The following is a 22,793-nucleotide window of genomic DNA, read 5'->3' on the forward strand; positions in this document are numbered from 1 at the left end:
GAAAGATTAAATGTTTTATTGCATATTCAATGTATGGTACATATGTGACAGAATACTACATATTGGCATGTAGTACAAAGTATATAAAATTGATCCCTGAATCAACTACAGGATCAGTTCTATGTACAATCTGAAGGAATCATCAAGGAAACATGTCAACACATTCAACACCACAGGTTCCTTGTTGTAGTACTTTCATCAATATCAGGGTAAACTGCTTCTGAATTGTCAAATACTGGAGCAAAGCATGACTGAGACTTTCTACATAGCAATTCCCTCATGTAGGATGAGCAAGTAGGTTAAGCCACAGTTGAGATGAAGTGTTTGAATCCTTCATTGCCCAGAGTAACGTACCTCCATTCCATTAATTTTCTTTTGATAGAGAAATGTGCAGTGCCAGGCCTCAACTCGACTTACGTTTAGTGTAGTAGTTGCTTGTACAAACGAGGACACGTCCTAAGGCTTTCATACTCGGGCAAATATCTTGAGACAAACCGGTCCTTGGTATTTATCTAATAGAATGGAGATAAAATACACTGGGTGTGTTCAGGACTGCAAGGAAAACACTCTGTTGCCTTGTGATATCAAATCTTCATATTAAGTTCACATGACATATATCTTGATATAAGTCCACAATGTGATGTCATTTCAAAACTAAACATTGGTACAAAGTGCAGACCCAACCAAATGTAACCTTTAAACATATACTGATGGCTTGAGACCTTTGAGTTTTACTTAAATAATGATTTGTCTACCATATATTCCTTACAAAATTTCTATCATGGCCTAAGACACTGGGCAATTTACTTGGTCAATCGCTAAGCCCTCGATATGACATACATGATACACTTACATCGATAGTAAGGTTGTAGCACAATGAACTTATATTTGCTAGATTTAACCATCACTTGGACCAAAGAAGAGACAATCGAAACACTTTAAAGTTTCTTCAATTTTCTATACATTTCAGAAACTCTCACTTTACATGTTGGTGTTACAGGCTTTGTTTATATCACTATATGACAGCACACACACAACTCAACACATGATCGACTCAAAATATAGGCAGTTGGACACAATGAAGTTCTTTCCCACTGTATTAACATGGTCATCTGAACCCAGGTTTTCTGCAAACAAAGCAAACATGCAGACCACAGAGCTACCCCCACTGGCCATGTATGGAATGGGTGAGTGATTTTATTCAATGACATTTGAACCGTATTTCAGAATATCATGACAATCAGGTTGATGTAGAAGGAGAGTTGGATGTCATTCACTGAAATGTTTTCCACCTGAAGAAACCCACACGTTTGGTGCTGACAAACCATGAACAATCAGACTCAATCTGGGATTCAAACCCACAATCACAGGATCCTGGTGCACCCGAAAGATGCAACTCGGCAAACAAACAGTTACATTCATACCAAGTGAGTCTAGTAGTATCTTGAACCACATAATTCTTGGATTTTTCCCTTCTTCAAAACAGAAAAATACATATTTGCTATGAAAGTCCTTTATTTCAAGACACTTAGAGAATTAGCTCAATCTTAATTCAATGATGGCAGTGAATTCCATAAACACTAAGGCAGTGTCTCTGTAATATTCATCAATACCATGATTAAGGACGCAAAAATGAAATGTTGGAAAGTCACAATTCATTTAATTGGCCAAAGTAGTCGATAATTTGAGTGACATTTTGACTTTGCGCCCGCGCAGCATAATCATTTATTTCAGGCAAAAACGAACAGGATTGAAGACTGAACAACTTCCATAACAAAATAACATACCTCATGCATACTGTACAGACAAAATACGTTCAACATTAACTAAATGATAAATGAAGTCTATACACTTTAGGTCATAAAAATATATTCTTATGGACAAACACATACAGCACTTTTGTATTGATTATACAAAACTTGTTAGTTTGTGCACCAAGCAACTGAATCATATCGATCACTTAAGCAGAGAATTATAGCATATAAATCATAGCAAATTCTTGTTTTAGACACCATTGATATCACTAGCCTTTGTTCATTGGTGTCAAATCCATCCAAACCTCATTGATACAGTAACATTATTGGATTGTTCATTAAGCTGTCAAAACAAGAAACTGACTCTAATTAAAATAATCAACATGCTGCATGAAAAAGCTGAAAGCTTCAATAGCAAATGGGACTGGATTATTTTTCTTAAATTTCGGTCGTGTTTTCTTACTTCAGTTTGAATACAACGCCCAAGCCTAATGGAAAATGCAGTTAATAAGATTGACATGAGACCTTAATCAATGTACACTGAAGTGTCTCAAGGCTGACAGTTGAGAAAAATACAAGTTGGTCTACAGTTAGTGATGTGGTCAAAGGGAGCTAACTCTTCGTTGGCTTGAGAAGTTTATCGAGCACCTTGAGTCCCTGTTCTTCGTATTCCTGCCTAGATAACCAGAAGTCATTCTTATCCCGCATGATGTCAGCCAGAACTGAGCCTCCCAAAAATACCATGTGCTTCCTCCGGGGTGGATCTTCTATCCTGATCTTGAATTTCTGGAAATAAACAGTCGAAATAAACTTACTCGTTTTCGGTCTGAGCAATGCAACTTTTTATTAATTTGAAAATTGAAAAAGTACTCAAACTTTGTATTCCCCTTTGACAAGTGTAAACACCCAGGGCCTCAACTACTTCAATGTTTGTGAAGACCTCTGTGGCCCAGTTGGTGTTTGAATCCATAATGAGATTCAACCCAGAAAGTGTAAGAATCTGTACTTAACTGACATCAATAAGAATGAGACAAAATTCACCAAACATGTGCATTCAACACAAACTGGTTGAAATGCTCAATATCATAGATACACAAGACCCATGAAGGTCCGGGTTAGAAATGATCTTCAGTAACCCATGGTGGTCACGCTCTCTGACTTGGTTAACACATGTCATCGTATCCCAATTGCACATATCGATGCTCATGTTGTTGATCACTGGATTGTCTGGTTCAGACTTGATTATTTAGAGACTGGAGCCATACAGCTGGAATATTGCTGAGTGTGGCGTTAAACAACAAACCAACCAACCAACCAACGTAGGCAGACATATAGAGACACCCAAACCACCACCCCTTCATGCATGCCTTTTCTTCAACTTACAGATAATTTGTCTACATCTCCTTTAAGAACTCTCTCCAAGTAGAGTTGTTTGATTTCTCTCTCGGTCGACTTGGAAGACCTGGGTACATGGTGGAGCCCCCTGAGAGGACGATATGTTTGTAGAACTCTGGGCGAGTGTCAATGTCTGCAGCGTTGATGGTGTTGAAGAGTAACTCAGCTACGGCCTACGTTCTCCACGTTGATCAAGTGGGGCTGGAACAAAGCTTCAGCAGCTCCAAACCTCTCGCCACCCACCTTAATAATTCGACCATCAGGCAGCTGAAGAACATAACACAGGTCTTGTTAAAGCAACAGTCTGGCCCAGTAAATTTGGAGTTGTTATCATAACTTGTCTCTCAGCATCATTTTAAGTACATTTCATTCTTATCATGTAGACAATCATTAGCATAGCTTACTAAAATGAACAGCATTTTGTATGTGTTTGGTTCACTAGATAAAGCCAGAGATAGAACTTGTGTTTGGAACTAAGGGCTGTGTTTCATAATGTGATCTATGTGTTAAGATATCACTTTACCACAGTCCTACAGAAGTCTTAGTGATTTGATCATTTTGCACAGCTGGCTCCTTGAGGTCTTCTGTGTTACCAGACTGACTGAGTTTGGTTTTACGCCGCTTTTAGCAATATTCCAGCAATATCACGGCGGGGGACACCAGAAATGGGCTTCACTCATTGTACCCATGTGGGGATTCGAACCCGGGTCTTCGGCTTGACGAGCCAACGCTTTAACCACTAGACTACCCCACCGCCCTGTGGTACCAGAATACATGCTAATCATTATTGTATTTGTGTGACTATACCAACATATCCAAAGAAATCAAAGAAAAATGTCATCCTAAAGATTCCCAAAAGGGCAGGGTATGTGCCTGTTCAGTACTTCTTAGAGGTTGCTGCAGACAGAGAATGTACTGAGCGATAGAGGTCATCCTTACAGGCCACAATATGGTATGTTTAGGAATAGCACATATCAAAATATCTGAAAAATGAAAACGTACTTTTCCCATGGTAATTGCATCTACAGTACTTCAAAACACTCTCTCAAATAATCAGAAAATATTTTGTCAGAATACAGTCTAGACTTTTGTCAAATGGACTCCTATGCAAAAGGATCCACACAATATCACCAACTCAAACATTACGTCTTTTTCAACCCTATTTTTGTACAAGGAAGTGACACAGATATACAAAGTTTCCATACATCTTTCACGCTTACGTATCCAACAAGTCCTAGAGAATTTTCTTCCTTAAAGGATGTCAATGTCAAGGTGCCTGTTCAGTACTTCTTAGAGGTTGCTACAGTCAGAGAATGTACTGAGCGATAAACGTCATCCTTACAGGCCACAATATGGTATGTTTAGGAACAGTATATATATATATATATAATAACATAAAATATCTGAAAAACAGGAACCAATTTTTTCCATGGTAATTGTAACTGTTCTAATGTTTGTCTTTAATAAAATGGCAAATGTTTTATGCTGTGAGTATGATGACAAGAGTGCTTAAAGGTTTTTCCTTCATCATGTTGGGGGTAGCGACTGATTAAATAAACAGCTTAAGGATTTGTTTATTTTATAAGCTTGAGACTGTTACCATGGCAAATGTCTTCACAGTGTTTTGTGATGATTTCGTCCAACATTTGGCTGTACCATAACCCCACTAAGAAATCTTCAGTACTTCAAAACACTCAAAGATAATCAGAAAATTCTTAAGAAATTTTGTCAGGATACAGTCAAGACATTTCTCCAGTGGGCCCTATACAAAAAGTATCCACACACAACCCAAACCCAAACATTAAATGATTCATTTCTACTCAATATATGTACAAGGAAGTAAAATCGAACATAATCCAATCACATCAGAGAATTTTCTTCCTCAAAGGATGTCAAGGACAAGGTGCCTGTTCAGTACTTCTTAGAGGTTGCTGCAGACAGAGAATGTACTGAGCGATAGAGGTCATCCTTACAGGCTATACACTAGAAAGGCATGGTAACTGATGAACAGATTTTCTCCTTCACTAATTCAGCCTTATGCTGAAGGCTGAATCACTGTTACAAAGACAACTTTTCCATAAACAGACTCATAGAAGTCTTGATTAATCAGAACATTCACCAATGAATACCAAATTAGATTGAATGATTTGAGCACACACACACCTTTTGCCCTCACTGCCTGTGAAAGATCAGCCTCAAATCTGACACTACCATAATCATTCCATAACTGACCGTATGCCTACAATCATCATTGCTACAGTTGACTTTAGACCATAGTTAGAAGCACACTATTCATTTACAACTATGTTGTTCTGTAGGCCCTAACACAATCACTGCTTTAGACAATCAGTGAGAAAGTGTGGTTATTTTTAGGGCTGTCACTTGGTATTATGGTAATGAAAACCTAATGAGTAGTTTCATCTCAATTTTTCTCACTGGATCTAAACACTACACATATCAGAGGATAAAGTCTCCCTGAAGACATAGCTTGCCTGTTCAGTACTTCTTAGAGGTTGCTTCAGTCAGAGAATGTCCTGAGCGACAGAGGTCATCCTTACAGGCTAGACTTGGTAACTGTTGCACATATTTACTCCTTCACAAGGTTTCTTTCTGTAGGACCTATTACAACTTCAGTCACAAGTCTCTCTCACCACACTCTCACATACCCACACTCTCTCACACCTACATACCCACTCGCTAACACACCTACCCCTGTGGAACTCCGCCTTGCTCATCCACCCACAAACACACACTCTCACACCTACATACCCACTCACTAACACACCTACCCCTGTGAAACGCCACCTCGCTCATCCATCCACACACACACACATACGCTCACTCTTACATATATATGTTCACTCTCACACAAAACACACACTCATCCACATTTCAAGCCTATCAGAGAAAGTTTCAATGTTCTGTTGAAACAGGAAAACCAGACAAAATACTTCCTGCATCCACTGAGTGACAACTTAACAAAACCCCTGACACAACAACTAAATTAAGTACAGAAACCTTAGCCATTCAAAGCAAATCCAACACAGCAGTTGTTGATAAAAATACAATGTACACATTTCCTCATACTCTGCACTGGATAGGCAGAGTACTTACTTCCCTGTTACAACTACACCAAGGTCTTGCCCGACACAACATGCTGCATCACATGCACATACCACTACTTGTAAACAGATGCATATATCCTGCACTTTCAGCCATTTGAGCTACAAATTGAAAATATAACTGACTGACTGACTGAGTTTACGCCGATTTTAGCAATATTCCAGCAACATCACAGCAGGGGACACCAGAAATGGGTTTCACACAATGTACCCATGTGGGGATTTGAACCCGGGTCTTCAGCATGACGAGCCAATGCTTTAACCACTAGGCTACCCCACTGCCCCGAAAACATAAAAAACTGTAAGTTCCATGAGAGGTAAACTTATGTACGTGTGATTCATCAAACCTAACTAATGGCCTTTACACACTGTACCCATGTGGAGAATCGAACCCGGGTCTTCAGCATAGGAGTGATGAACGCTTTGACCACTAGCCTACCCCACCACCCAGCCATCATGTAGACACCACAATGCTAAATCATCAAAGTCAAGAGACCCTTCATTAAGCCAATATATAAACATACTCAAGTTTTTCATATGATTGCCAGTTGATCTGTGATGTCATGACAGATTATATATAGCACTATGGAGTGAGCGTGTTTGGTTTTATGCTGCTTTTTTGGCAATATTCCTGCAATATCATCTTGCAGGACACCACAAATTTGCTTCACACATTGTACCCATATGGGGATTCAAACCACTAGGCTACTCCACCACTCCTATATATCAGTTTGAGGAAAAGTGACAGATTAAACAAAGTACTATGGAAGAAGCAGGGGAAGCTTTAGATTTAAATTCGGTTGCTTACTGACATTAGGACTGTAATTTATAACAATCAAAGCTATTCTTACCTCGTAGGGTTCTACTAGGACTGTTGTTTCTAAGGCAAGTTTTTGTTCTTGTTCTATATCATAGGCAACATAGCATAGCTGTTCTTTCATCATTCGTACTGTTTCGAAGTCAGCGGAATGGTTGAAGGCATACCCTCGCAGCAGCAGCAGCTGAAACACAGTATCAAATACTACATTTGTTACTGTTTTAACTGGCGGTCACATCTTACGGACACGCACATAGTTGACCGAAGTGGAGGATGAACGTAGTAGACCATATTTGACCTTAGTGAAATGTAGTTAGACATATTTAAGAGTAGTTCAACATAGTTGACCATGGTACACCGTGGTAACATGGCACTATGATCAAACTACAGTTTACTACGTTAAAATCCAGTAGATCAGCGTTCATGACTGTAAGATGTGACCACAACACAACTGTTAAGGTTGTTGAGTACATCAAGGGGACTGATTACTAAGCATGCTCAGAAAACATTTAATGAAGCAAAAATATATAAAGAAATGTACCTACCTTGATGAGATATTTGGTAATGTCTCGGCCGGCGATGTCCAGGCGCCGGGTGAGATGTGGAAGTGCAAAGCCCTCGTACACGGGGCAGATGTGTGTGACACCATCTCCGGAGTCCACCACCACACCCGTCAACAAACCTGGAATGGCCAAGGTAAGGTATGAAAATATCACACACGTAATTCCACCAAGACAGTCTCTATTGAGTATATTCAGCACTTTTGTAATAAACAGCCAGAGGTACAGATAAGCTGCGTATCTGCGTAAATTATGCAAATATTTTTGTGAAAACTCAAATTCTATTCAGTCTATTGCGTACAAGTACACTTGAATTTTTGTAAATACTCAATAAATGTAATCTTACATGCGTACACACAAAAATGTCAAATCTTAGCTTGCATACCGGTGGTGAGATAAAATAACTGAAGTATACGGAGAGGTTCTATTTCAGGACATGAACTTGACAACTTGCAGTCTTTCTTATCGTTTCTCATATTACAGATCAAATATAAATAACAAACATTGACATTTAAACTTTACTATATTTTCAAATTTATGGAAAATGGCAAAATACCCAATTGAGTTTGAGTGAGGTAAGTACAATTTATTTGGTTACTCAAAGAAAAATTATGATACCCAATTGAGATGAACACAAGTGAGTACATAACTCAATGACGCAAAAAGGTATCTGTAGCTGTGACAGCATAAATCATTCCCTCAATACAAGGTGCCTGTTCAGTACTTCTTAGAGGTTGCTGCAGACAGAGAATGTACTGAGCGATAGAGGTCATCCTTACAGGCCATAATATGGATTATTTAGGAACAATATAAGGCAAAACGAATTTCATATCTGAAAACAAATAAATCTACTTGTCCCAATTAATTGTAACTATTCTGATCTCATATTTACTATAACGGCAAATTTCTTTACTGCATGATGACAACAGCGCTCAAAAGTTTTTCATTCAACATGTGAAGGGTATGAGTGAGTGAGTGTGTGAGTGAGTTTAGTTTTACGCCGCACTCAGCAATATTCCAGCTATATGGCGGCGGTCTGTAAATAATCGAGTCTGGACCAGACAATCCAGTGATCAACAGCATGAGCATCGATCAGCGCAATTGGGAATCGATGACATGTGTCAACCAAGTCAGTGAGCCTGACCACCCGATCCCGTTAGTCCCCTTTTACAACAAGCATGGGTTACTTAAGATCAATGGGGGTATGTTAAGCAACAATGTTGACACTCCTAATAACACTGCATGAAATTAAGACAGCCAAATACAAAATATATCTCAAATGATCCCCTTTTCACACACAATCACCAATGAAAACATATCAAAATATCTCTTCCAATCTAGTTTCATGTACAAGGAAGTTAAATCCAATGTGACTTTCTGATACATTATTTTCAAATTTGATATCTGTAACAAGGTCAAAATATCATAGCTTCACTAAATTGCTCATTCTTAATATCCCAGAGACATTTCTTACTCAATGGATAGTCAATGTGCCTGTTCAGTACTTCTTAGAGGTTGCTGCAGACAGAGAATGTACTGAGCGACAGATGTCATCCTTACAGGCAAGGTATTATGTCGCCTTTGTTCATAATTTGGACAAACTGAGATTAGAACCCATAATCATTACTTTCTATTTGCCCAAGAAATGCAACTCTGCTTTGTGACCTAAGATGATATAGAGCAAGAACCTACCTTGTGCGTACAGTGTCAACACAGCCTGGATTGCTATATGCACACTCTGAAACTGGTACCTCTCAAACATTGTCTGTAAACAACATCAAAGAACTGTTCATTTTTCTCCACTTAACATTCCGCAAGAAAGATACACAATGTTACACATAACTATCAGGTGTCTAAGAAGCTTTAAATAATCATCAATGACGAATATCAATTTTTATATTCAGTAAATGTTATATGACTGTGCACTATCAAGTACAATAGTATGTCAATAAATGAATCAAATGGTTACTATTATTTATTTCTTCTGTCCTTACATAAAACAATGTCTATTTCATAATAACCTAATTAACAAGGACAATCAAATAAATGATATAGAATAATAAAAGTCAAAGGTAAACTATAAAGTTTCATTTGTTTGATAGATGCTTAACTCAGCAATATTCCAGCTACTGGTATATGAAGGCAATCTGTAAATATTACAGTCTGGGCAAGAGAATCCAGTAGGGATGCCACGATACATCAATGCATCTATACTTTTTCTAAGACGATACAATTATCGATACATTCAAAACTGAATCAATATTTAGTTCTGAAAGTATCGGTTTGTATGTATGTAACGTTTACATTTTGCACATTGTATCATGGTTTTGATGTTATGAGAGTTATAAGTGATTATTTTTCATGCACAAAGATGGGAAATTAGAACCTTTTAACCTCTGAGAATAAAAATGTTGATCTTTTCAAGGACAATTATAAAATATGAAATATTAATGTTCAAAATGTAACTAAATTTACACAATAATGCTGCGAAAATAGGTATCGTGATACGTATCGAATCATGACACAGGTATCGCGATACGTATCGATTCATGAATCCAGTGGCATCACGAGCAAATTGGGATACGATAAGAGGTGCGACATGACCACCTGATCCTGTTAGTCACCTCTTCAGACAAGCATGGATTCCTGAAGTCCAATTTTAACCTGGATCTTCACATGTGAAATGTTATGGTAACTAACATTGCCGGAAACCTCCAACAAGCAGCCAACCCTATATTTCAATAATAGGAAAATCTGATTAATATTCAGGCATCCTGAAAGGTTCACAGATGTGCAGGCTATTTTTCAACACAGCAAATTGTTATGCACTAACACTCAACCGTTTGGCTTACATCTTTCAAAAGAAGCAGGCTGCATAGACAAGGCATTAGACTAATTATTAATGCATCAATTTTGAAGAACACATGATTCTAAATCACTCACTTCTATCATTTTTTCTCTATTCTTCATTGGGTTCATTGGTGGCTCTGTCAACAGGATGCGACAATCCTTGGTGCTCAGATTCAGTTTCTCCTTACCAAAGGTATAGTCATATAAATGAATCATATCATCCCAGTTTCGAACAACACCATTCTCCATGGGGTAATTCACCTCCAACATGGACCGCAAGGCACTAGCCTCATCTCCTATCATCAGATCCTGAAAAAAAACATAAAAACCAAAATTATCAAACATTCCAATAACAATCTGACCCCACAATATCTAAACAAAACATGTCCAAACACCTCCTTCACTTCATGTTCATAAAACTTTGTCCACTAGTCTCAACCATAAAATCTGATCATCATATAAAGGAAGTTACAAACCTTGACTTCAATGTTGCCAATCTTTGCTGTGGATCTAATGATTGGTCTTCCAACAAGTGATGGAAATATGTGCTCTGGGAAGTTTTGACCAGCATATCCACACTTGACAAACTGAAAACAAAATGAATAATAAGCAGAAGTTGCTTTATTGTTACAACCTGAATGATAAAACAATGAAAAGTCAGTGGAGCCCCTAGATTCAAATACTGTAAATTACACTTCAAACAAAACCACTAATTTCTAACACTGAATGGCCTGCCATAAACTAATAAGAGCAAAAGATATCTCAATAGGTTTACTTGACTGTAGACACATACAGTACTAGCTAAAGTTACACCATCCATATATTTTATGCAAGATCAGTGTCCACATATTTTTGGCAACATCAGTGTCCATATCAAGAGTCCTTGAGAATTCATGCTAAAGTCATGCTCATTAACACATTACAGTAATAAAATTCATATATATGAACATATTGTGATTTGACAGCAACATTACAATAATTCAATAAAGCTACAATATTTAAGGGATTTAAGAACTGTGTGCATGGTCTCAAGTGTATTAAATTAGTAAGTAAATACCAGTGAAGCTGGAAATGCTACATGGCATATATATTAACTAAAGCCAAAACTAATGGTAAAATAGTGATTTAAGAAAACATATTTTACACAGATACAAAGAATATCTGGAGCAATTTTCATACTTAAGTTTTAGCACTGAACATGGAGAAGCAGCAAGTAGGGTGTAACCGTGAACATGATAACACTGATTCAGTTACAACCAACTGAATGTGTCAGCTTCGTTCAGGTAGAATAATCACACCAAGAAGTATACTATGGTAATGGCAGACCAAGGACTACGTTCTGGGTGAATCTATGATTAAAAACAGATTTGTTTACATTCTCACCACTGGTTTGAAAGGATGTCATGAATTGCACATCACCTTTCAATTGGTTTGACAAAACTAATCACTCAAATAAGATGACTTTTAACTTTTGACGCAACTTGTTTGGCATTGTTACCTAATCATACCAAAATTATTATTGACGATCTGCCATTCCTTGCAAAAGTGTATTTGCTGTTGCAAGTGATGTAAATGAAAAACAAGCCACATATAATCTGATAGGTATGAGGAAAATTACACACGATAACACATACAAACACCAAAACAATCAGGAAGTGAAACAAAATGCTCACAGGGAAAAGGGGGTGGGGTCATTTGGGCAACTTATCTCGAATCGATACAGCAACACCAAGACATCGATTTACCGAAAGACAAGTGCAAGCACAATTCCCCGATGCACCTCAAACAGACTGACTTATAATTTTTGGCGTTAATAACACTGAACGATGTGGTAGAAAACATCACAGTATTTCTTGAATCTTGTGACAGATAAATCGCTTCCGGGTTTTCCGGCTTCATCAAATTATGGTAAAAAAATAATAATTTGTTTAAATAGCTTATGATAATGGTTTCATACTTACTCCTGTTCCATTGTCACAGACAACAACTTTACTTGCACCACTCGCCATGGTGGATGGACCTTGATAATGTAGGTAACCCAAATTTTCGGACTCAAACGTCCATTGGTCTCCACCGGAAATGTACGCCCTTGTGACTAATGGACTAAGAAAACGAGTCAAGCATTGGCCATATTTGTCCAATCACATACAACGTTACAAATACCACGCACCTGACGAACTAAGCTGGGCTCTGTCTCTACAAACAAGTTTTGCGTCCTTATCGCCAGCGCAAAGAAATACGGTAACTAGCTGACTGCGTGTCAAAATGGTGTTATCGCACAGCCTTAGGACTTTTGCAGCAATGACTTCTTGTTTGTTTGTTGTTTTTCTTTTGCAGTCTTCACTTTTCGTGCTATGTTACCAGCTCAAAGATGTTGAAGTTATGTTAGAAATAAAGGGAAAGCCTGCTGAAATATTTTCTGCAAGAAAAATAGCGCAATATGACGGATCAAATGTAAGTAAAGGGGGTTATTTCCCTTGGTTCTCATGCAACGTTGACAGAAGCTGTTGGTTTAGTTTGATTATCTATCCATTCTCAGCTCGTTATATACAAGTACATAACTTTTGAAAATTGTCATATTTGTTTGACTGACTTTGTGTAGCATTTAGGGTAAATGTGTCAACATGATGTTAACTTAGATGATCTAGAGCTTTTTAAAAAAAAAAAAAATTTACCAACAAGGCGTTTTTTTTCTTCAAAATGTGATCAAATGTTAAATCAATAGTAGTTGATCGGTTTCAATACATGCCTAAACATGTCGACGCATTATTGAGGGTGATCCGTTGCGTTTGACGACTTTCTAGAAGTCAAGGTGTATTCAGAGCTTCAGCGATTGGAGTAAATTTTGTGCCAATTTACACTTGTCAGAGCGGTACAAAAAGTATGTGATCTAGACTACCAGTTGTCAAATTCTCATGTTTGTGGAAGCCACGGTGTCTGACTGTGGGCTGGTGCCTTAGGTGCCTGATGCTGAGAGTGTGGGTAAATCCTGAATTGGACTCAACCCAAAAGGCAAAACATTGCTAGAAGTAGAATCTGTTCTTTTCAGAGAAAGTTTAATCCCAAGTTAATTCCAAGTATAACTTGTTGCAGGGAACTTTTTACATTGATAAATGTCAGGATCAAACTAATGGTGTCATTCCGATAACAATGTATTTGACAATAATGCAGTGTATTCGGCACACAGCTACAAAGATCTGGCACTAATTGGATCCACCTATTGCACAAAGTATATTGATTTTGAATGCTTCTTTGATATCCCCTGGGGCGGTGGGGTAGCCCAGTGGTTAAAGCGTTCGCTCGTCACACCGAAGGCACGGGTTTGATTCCCCGCATGAGTACAATGTGTGAAGCCCATTTCTGGTGTCCTCCGCCCTGATATTGCTGGAATATTGTTACAAGTGGCGTAAAACCCCAAACTCACTCACTCACTCTTTGATATCCCTAGCGTTATCCTCAACAGGCCCATTATCCTTAGCCCAGGGATGGTCTTTCCAGTCCGGCACCCCATGTGTTAATTAGAGGTGACCACACCTTGTAGCTTTTGACAACCCTCATATGTTTGATTACTGTTAATCTGTGCGAGCAGATACCCATGAGAGGGGGTCGGACATTCAAAACATCAGCAGCAATAATATTAAGACAGCTGCAGGTATCAGTAGCAGGTTTATTAGGAGTGAGTGAGCTTAGTTTTACATCGCACTCAGCAATATTCCAGCTATATGGCGGCTGTCTGTAAATAATCGAGTCTGGACCAGGCAATCCAGTGATCAACAGCATGAGCTTTGATCTGCGCAGTTGGGAACCAATGACATGTGTCAACCAAGTCAGCGAGCATGACCACCCAATCCCGTTAGTCGCCTCATACGACAAGCATAGACTACTGAAGATCAATATTCTAACCCGGACCTTCACGGGTCAGGTTTATTAGGAAGTCAAGTCTGATCAACGTTTCAGTAAAAAACACACTTATATATTTTTAGTTTAAATTTTTTTGTTTGTAAATGTTATGTTTACAACAATTTTACAATAATCAATGATTATGATGTCATAATTATTTGTGAATGTTTGAATCCAGCCTTCCAGGCCACTGTACATGGGAGTGAAGGGTGTGGTGTTCGACGTCTCCAAAGGGAAAGGTAGGCCATTGCCATTATGTCTGTGCTACATATACAGTGATGACATTTGGCTGTAGCTATGTATAAGCACTGTTTACTGTCCACAAATATGAAGATAGACATTCATGTCGACAAACTGGTCATACAGTAAGGATAAAATAATAATACATAAATCTGATACACTTCTGCATCAACATGGACGTCTTGAGATTTATTTTAATGTGGTAACTACCGTTCCACCTTCTTGATCATATTTACTACAAAAGTTTTTCATGCACAAAAGCTCTAGAAGTTCTTTGTAGCTAGTGCTGCTTGAAAGACACCAATCTGTTGACTATGTTTACATTTTCTGTCAGTTCCAATTTGTAGCAAATTAATGTATTGAGAACTAGTACAGAATTATGGTCTTCAAATGTTCTGAAATCTGAATCAATGAGCACTACCATCAGTAAATTTTAACTTTATCAGCAGAATTTAGTTGTATCAGGAAAGCAGATTAGCGTAAATGATGTGAGCTGCAGTAGGTTTCGTCATCACCCTGGATATTCACACTAACAAGTGACAATATTTGGTTAATGAATGAAATAAGACCATTTTGATTTGCAGATATATGTATATGATATATATCCTAAGTACATCTTTTTTTTAGATTTTTATGGAAAAGGGGCAGCCTATAATGCCCTGGTTGGCAGGGATTGCAGCAAGGCAGTTGCCAAGATGTCACTGGAGGAAGAGGACCTCACTCATGACATCGTAAGTAGACATAAAAACAGGGCTGAAAAATAATAAATATATATACTTGCAGATGTTATGGTTATTAAGAATCTTTGCACTGGAAAGTTTGTATGGAAGGAACAGCATGGGTTCAAGGTTTCAAATGATAAAAATGTCTCGTCCTTAGTATTCCATATGTGAAAGTACACTGAATGTAGTTAGGTAATAGGAATGATTAACACCCATGATCGTTGGTATGGCAGTGACGGTCATCATCAGGGTGATTCTGGGATCCTGGTTAAGCAGTAAACAGCACACTAGACCACTTGGCGAAACTTGGTGGTGGTGGTGGTGGTGGTATGATCAGTCCACCGTTCCGCATTTACTGTGGTGATAATGATGTTATGTGTTTCACTTCAGTCCGACCTGTCTGAGGAACATCTCAAGGCTTTGGATAGTGTATTTGAGGGAACCTACATGGCAAAGTACCCAGTTGTCGGCTATATGGACTTCCTGAAAGAACAGTTCCCAGACAAATTTGTCCAAGCAGCAACCAAAGAAGATCTGTAATCACTAATGACAACACTTTAAGACGGGCACAGTTCAAATTATTTTTTAACTATCACCTGGGTAAATATCTAGAACAATAAAATCATGAACTCACTGAACAAACTATATAAACAACTGAACAATAACATAAATGTTTTACATGATAAGTTGTTATGAATAATTACCTTCTGACCAGTGTCAAATATGTATAATTTCATCGGCATCAGAATGCCTTCACAGAGATCACAGTCTACTGTTGTATAAAATCCAGAGTTATATCTGTTAAGTTTAAGTTATAAAAAAAGTCTCTTGAGGATTTTAAACAAAATCAAAAGAATATGCACATATGCACAGTTACTTAAATATGCTAACTGCATGTTAGTGATACCTCTTTTTATTCACCAAGTTTCCAGATTTGAAGACCAAAACTTTGCCTTTAAGAGAGGAAACATGTCAACGATTAACTTATGTCAACTTTAAAGATCATACTGAATGTAGAGTTTAGTCATGTTTAGCTTGTCTGTGTATAGAAAGAAACATATAGATGTTACAACATAGAAACTTGTATTGATTATCCGATATTTATATGTTCTGTGGAATTTTATTATGAACAAAATATACATGATTTTCATACATACAATCAATAAAAAATTATCACAAGCCAATATCTATTAGCACAACCTTGAAATGTTTAGTTTTGCTGTTTGAGCAGTAGTCATGAAAACATTCATATATTTTCTCTTATCAATGAGTGAAGGTGATCCTTTTTTTTTGGAAAATGTTATTAATTATACAATGGTTGTGATATGCTTCATATTTTAGAATTTTCTTTAGGCTCATATTTAGTTTGTTACCTGAGAACAATAACAACCTGCCTAAGGTTCTATATGAATGATGTAACTGTTGCTATTACAGACTGGCTGTGACTCACTGAGGTTACTTAAAAGAACGATGTGTATGTAAGAAAACACAATTAATAAGGCTACTAGGTTTAAGCTGGAGTGTTCATGAGTATTTTATTGCACAAACATTGTTCATGTTTTCAAGTCTTGAGACCAAGTTAAGCTGTGATATTGTTAGCACAGCAAATGGCATCCTTAGCACTCACTTTCCTGAATCTCAGGATATTTTAATGACATTTGGATTGTTGCACCTCAAGGTACCTAACATGAAGCTCAAAACTGTGGTACTTGTCATTCACACCTATCCTGTTATGTGGTAGAAATTCCAGGTCTGATTTGGTCACCAGTGTCCATGTTTGTCATAACACTAGTGACACTGTATGGTTACTGCAGTAGTTTTGCTAGCCCCAGTTTGCTCCACACTATTGTGATCTGAAATACAGACTTGGCAGTGGGGAGCTGTCATGTGATTTTATTCGTGACAAAAAAAGGGAGATTTTTAAAAATATAGAAATATTTAGTCACAAGCATGAACTATTTGTCTCATACTGTAGTGTCAGGTAACAATTACAAAAGTTGTTATGGATTCATGTTTATTGTAATGTTAAGTCAAAATTAATTTGTTGAAGTCCAAATTAATGCATTTCAAGTTACATGTTAGAAATTGGAAAGTAAGATTGTTTATGGATAACAACTTCTTTTATTATATAAGTTGTTATCCATAACCAATCTTACTTTCTTATTAGTCACCAACTTCTAGATGCCAATCAAACAGATCATGTTAGAAATTGGTTTGAATCCCGGGCCTGCCCTGATCATGTTTGTATGTGTGCCAGCACTGTACCCGTAAGACTGCATCAGTTTGGGCTTTCCTCCTATTTAAAATGATACGCTGTGATATAACTGAATCAAACGGCCCAGAGTTAAACCCAACTCATTCGTGTCAAGAAGCTTCATGTGGAACAGTTTTAATCCCACCGCAGATTTATATGCATTGTATTGATTTTCTCACACACATTCCTGTTGTCAGAGATCTACATCAAGTATTGACATTCTTCACTGTATTTATATAACCAGTTTTTCATGACATTTTATATGGTTATTGCACAATGTGTTCAATTTTCTCAACCTATGCAAATGTGAGACCATGTTCTTTGTTTTAATAAGAACATACTGAATTTGAACAAGTCTTTTCTGACAACTTGTATACAGGAAGTTTGTTATCACTTGGATTTGTTTTGATTATTCTTGATTTATTTTCACAATAAACAGATCTGATATATACTCACATTTCTTTTGTTATGATATGAACAGACTGGCCAAAGTAGATTTTCAGTGTGTGTGTGTGTGGTTGGGGGGAGGGGGGGGCAGGACACTAAGCAATATTCCAGCTACATGACAACAGTAAATTATCAAGTCGGGACCAGACTATCTAGTGATTAACATCATGAGCATTGACTATACGCAATTGGGAAAGGATGATATTTATCAACCAAGTCAGCAAGCCTGATCACCCAATCCAATTAGTCGCTCTTATGACAAGCATGGGTTGGTGAAGACCAGTTCTAGTCCAGATTGTCACATTTTAGCCAAAGTGGAATCAACAGATATGTAAAATGTGACTGATGCCACTGGGTGGCAGACTGGATTTTATGGGAGTCTATTTTTGTCCCAGCTGTATTCAACAATTTGTTATCTACTGAGCAGTGTGAGCACCACCAAACAATCTGTTCATTTTCACTATAAACACAAAACCTTTGACATTTTGTTATATTCCTCTAAACAAAGTACTCATTTCAATAAAAAAAATTTTTTTAGTTATTTCTACATGATGGATAGATATTTATGGCTGAGTGAGTGAGTTTAGTTTTATTCAGCATTCAGCAATATTCCAGCTATATGGTGGTGGTCTAAGTATTTTGAGTCTGGACCAGACAATCCAGTGATCAACAGCATGAGCATTGGTGTTCGCAAATGGGATACCATGACATGTGTCAACCAAATCAGGGAGCCTGGCCATGTGATCCCTCAGTGGCCTTTTACCACAGGGTGGGGGTGGGGGGAGGGTGTGTGTGTAATGAAATGAGGTAATGAAATGAGGTACAGAAGTGCCATATTATAAGTTTTCATGTTTGCACTAAGGACCAAGCACTTTAATTCTCCCAAAATAGTTTCCTTATGCATCTCCAAAGAGACCAGTCAATCATAATGCTGAAACGTTTCATGCCTGTTACCTCCAATGGCATCTACATGTGTTCAAGAAGTTAGGAAACGCTCGTTGTGACCACTGCATGGCCATTTAGTCTCAAGATGTAATACTCTCAAGTCCTGTCACAATTCTTCACAAAGTTGAACATTTTGAAAACATGATTTTATTGAGTTTATTGACCCGTGAAGATCCGGGGTAGAATAGGCCTTCAGCAACCCATACTTGCCACAAAAGGCGACTATGCTTGTAAGAGGAGACTAACGGGATCGGGTGGTAAGGCTGCTGACTTGGTTGACACATGTCATCGGTTCCCAGATCGATGCTCATGCTGTTGATCACTGGATTGTCTGGTCCAGACTCGATTATTTACAGGCCGCCGCCATATAGCTGGAATATTGCTGTGTGCTGCGTAAAACTAAACTCACTCACTCACTCACGAGTTTATTATTTTTACACAATTGGAAAATCTGAATGGCACCCAAAAATATTCTTTCAGAAGGTAAGTAAGTTTCAGAATTGACAAGTTGCATAAAAAGCATATGTAACACCTATATTGCAACAGTGATCAATAGTACATTCGTTCTTTGCCAGTTAGAAATTCAGTTACATTTCATACACTTTTGTTCTAATAAACATATTTTAATACTAACGCTGCCTCACCTTTCGTTAAGTAGCTGTCTACTGACATTCTAAACTCCAGGCGCGCTTCAGTGATGTGGCTCTATTTATATTCATCCTGAAGAAGTAAGTTTTTTAAGTAAACAACTAAAATTATTTGCTCCGTTTTAATACAAAAAAACATCTATTTCATCACAAACAACATGTATGTATTACACTGATTAAGAAGTCAAGAGATCAGAAAGATTTTTAACTGGATGTACTGATGCAAAGATTCAATCGATGGATAGTATATTTAACATTGAAAAACAATGAAAGAAATGACGGCTTGGCAGGAGCAAAATAAGACAATAATGTCGACATTTCTATCATACAAGTTATTTTCTTTGCGGGAGCACGCATGGATAGAAGCAGCGGTAAAATATACCCTGGTGCCTCCGTTTATGACACCATGAGGCTTCAGGCTGGTTTGTTGTTTAACGCCACACTCTGCTTCAGGACTGATGGATATTTCAAGTAACCCAAAGAGAAGTTGTAACGTGTGCACCTTCAACAAAGTATGGTTGGTCAGCTGGGGAATCTGTTGCGTCGGATGGCCGATTTTGCGAGTACACACGAATCAGTCTTGAACTACGTTTGCACAACCTCTGAATAACGTTTGAGATCGCTTATTATAAGTTAAAGGAATAATCTCAGCAACATCACGCCGTGGGAACGGTCGAAATGGGCTTCGCACAATCATCAGTGTGGAGAATCGAACTCGGTCTTCGGTACGAAGAGCGAACGCTTGAACCTCATGGATACTCCACGGCCCCTTGGCATAATCATGCCTTCTTGGGTGGTTGGTTGGTTTGTTGTTTAACACGGCACTCAACAATATTATCCAGCTATATGGCGGCAGTCTCTAAATAATCTAGTCTGAACCAGACAATCCAGTGACCATAAAACATTGGCATCCATCTTCGCAACTGGGAAACGATGACATGTGTCGATGGAAAATTTGAACGAAATAAAACGTTTTCCAACTGACATTCGTTCGTTCTATAACATGATGATGTGGTTTGACAGCACAGTGTTTCAGAAAGTATGCAATGAACGTTGCAAGTGCAACCCGAATATTATGTTTATGCCGATGTTCACATATCTGAGGCGAAGACAAATCCGCTGATGTTAAACTTATAGTTATGAGTAGAATAGACTGTCTGTGTTGCTTGTGCTCTCATCTCCCTACGGTCCGAAAACACCTTCGTGATTATATATAAAGGTTTACATATTACCTCGATCATTACCGCTCTAATAAAAACAATTACGAATTTCCGGTTTCATGAGGGGTGACGGGTGGCTCAGTCGTTTTAGGTTTCGCATTTTTAATGCATAATTGCGTCCGTTAGATGTGTCCGAATCTATGATCGTTGGTTCGAATACCTGTTGTCTATAAGTATATACTAGTATCTAGGTTTGCCAGAACCATGCCTGTGCTCATGATTTTCTCTGAAGTGATAAACATCTGAACGAAAATGTCCCTTCGTGAGTTCTTCCCACATTAGGGCGGTGGGGTATTATAGCCTAGTGGTTAAAGCGTTGGCTCGTCACGCCGAAGACCCGGGTTCGATTCCCCACATGGGCACAATGTGTTAAGCCCATTTCTGGTGTCCCCCGCCGTGATATTGCTGGAATATTGCTAAAAGCGGCGTAAAACTAAACTCAGTCAGTCAGTCAGTCTTCCCACATTAGACTGACACCACGAGATGAAACTTATATACTGGTGAAAGCGGCGTTAATCCCAACTCACTCACTCACGTAAAACGATCACTGTATTCAATACGAAAGGCATTTAAGCTCTCTTTCGTTTTTAAGCTCCCCAAACCGACACAACAACTCGCTGACTTGCTTGGCCAGGTGTCAAGCCGACGGTGGGGAAGGGTGCTCAAACGTATATTTAATCACCGAATAGTCTGGTCCAATCTCGGTATTTACAGGCCGCCGTCATCATTCCCGAAGATTGCTGAGTGTGTCCTTATACAACAAACACACCTGGTGGAATTTGGGGAGGCTTGAACGTATAAAGTGGCTCGCTGGTACAACATTGCATGCGTATCGAGTGTCTACCACGGTAACCACTGATGAATGTGTATCTTATCTTCTGTCGCCCCGTGCTGATCCTGGTTAGAATGTCAGAAACCCCTTGCTTGTCGTTAGGGATGACTAACGGGATCTTGTGGTTACGCTTGCTGACTGTTGATCCGTGTCATCCAAGTTGCGTTGTTCGATCCTCATGATCCAGTCCACTGACCTCTGCTAAATAAGTGAACTTAATCACCCTATCTCGCCAGTCGTCTTCTTCTGGAGGGGGACGGTGGGGTAGCCTAGTGGTTAAAGCGTTGGCTCGTCACGCCGAAGACCCGGGTTCGATTCCCCACATGGGCACAATGTGTTAAGCCCATTTCTGGTGTATTGCTGGAATATTGCTAAAAGCGGCGAAAACTAAACTCAGTCAGTCAGTCAGTCTTCTAGAGGCATGGGTTTCTGAAGACCAATACTAACCCTGATCTTCATGGATTTACACAAGTCAGTCAAATGCCCTACATATACTGAGAGAAACAAATAAAGGATCACAGGAAAATTCAAGCGTTCCTTTAATATTTTTCAGTTTTCATCACCAGCTTTGAATAGCGCTGTGGTGATGAAAATTGGAAAATAATAAATGGAACGCTTGAATTTTCCTGTGTTCCTTTATTTGTTTCTCTCAGTATATCATCACTGTTATACATGACCACACTTTCTCCTGACACTCAACACATGAAATGTACGAGCCGTGGTGTCCGAACATATACGTCAACAATATATACATGAGCATTAATTAGGCACCACTCGAATTCATTTGCACTGTTTAAATTACTTTTTTGATCTAGACAGGGTATAATGTTCTTAATGCAGCAGGTGCACTACTGTTTTCCTAACTGGTTTAAAAGATAATATTATATTATATATTTTCTTGGCATGGAAAGACCACTCTTTCAGAAAAAGACACAAGGGCAAGTTATTGGTATGCATGGTACTGGGATGTCCTGTCGCGACATCGGCGCTGACAACACGATTATCAGTTGACTTGTGAGGACACTGGTGAAGTGAAGGATAGTCAAGGCCCAGGAAGACCAATGACCGTGATGTCCGATTCCTGATTC

General features: G+C 38.4%; 2 protein-coding genes across 4 annotated transcripts; one reads left to right on the forward strand and one right to left on the reverse strand.

Moving 5' to 3' along the window:
* LOC124287351 (actin-related protein 2-A-like) lies at positions 1-12,612 on the reverse strand. The gene is given in 10 exon segments (XM_046723853.1): positions 1-2,540; positions 3,138-3,202; positions 3,205-3,319; positions 3,321-3,416; positions 7,123-7,272; positions 7,634-7,770; positions 9,341-9,413; positions 10,592-10,807; positions 10,975-11,085; positions 12,460-12,612. Coding segments are annotated over 10 exon segments (1,185 nt in total). The 5' UTR covers positions 12,508-12,612; the 3' UTR covers positions 1-2,366.
* LOC124287352 (neudesin-like) lies at positions 12,563-18,065 on the forward strand. Of its 3 annotated transcripts, none has more exons than XM_046723855.1 (4): positions 12,563-12,739; positions 14,577-14,637; positions 15,266-15,369; positions 15,751-18,065. In XM_046723855.1, the coding sequence occupies exons 1-4, from the start codon at positions 12,578-12,580 to the stop codon at positions 15,898-15,900; spliced, it is 477 nt and encodes a 158-aa protein (XP_046579811.1). In that variant the 5' UTR covers positions 12,563-12,577; the 3' UTR covers positions 15,901-18,065. The 3 variants fall into 3 exon arrangements, with proteins under 3 accessions (XP_046579811.1, XP_046579810.1, XP_046579812.1); XM_046723854.1 differs by lacking the exon at positions 12,563-12,739 and adding an exon at positions 12,746-12,952; XM_046723856.1 differs by lacking the exon at positions 12,563-12,739 and adding an exon at positions 13,003-13,108.
* The last annotated feature ends 4,728 nt before the right edge of the window (positions 18,066-22,793 follow it).

The sequence above is a fragment of the Haliotis rubra genome, unplaced genomic scaffold (genome assembly GCF_003918875.1).
Source record: "Haliotis rubra isolate DU_JTF1 unplaced genomic scaffold, ASM391887v1 Scf40, whole genome shotgun sequence".
NCBI lineage: Eukaryota > Metazoa > Mollusca > Gastropoda > Lepetellida > Haliotidae > Haliotis > Haliotis rubra.

Bases quoted from the DNA above. Each gene is read 5' to 3' on its own strand.
- LOC124287352 (XM_046723854.1), top strand. From the start codon at position 12,764: ATGGTGTTATCGCACAGCCTTAGGACTTTTGCAGCAATGACTTCTTGT. The intron at 14,638-15,265 runs GTAGGCCATTGC...TCTTTTTTTTAG, and splicing joins CGACGTCTCCAAAGGGAAAG to ATTTTTATGGAAAAGGGGCA. The intron at 15,370-15,750 runs GTAAGTAGACAT...GTTTCACTTCAG, and splicing joins AGGACCTCACTCATGACATC to TCCGACCTGTCTGAGGAACA.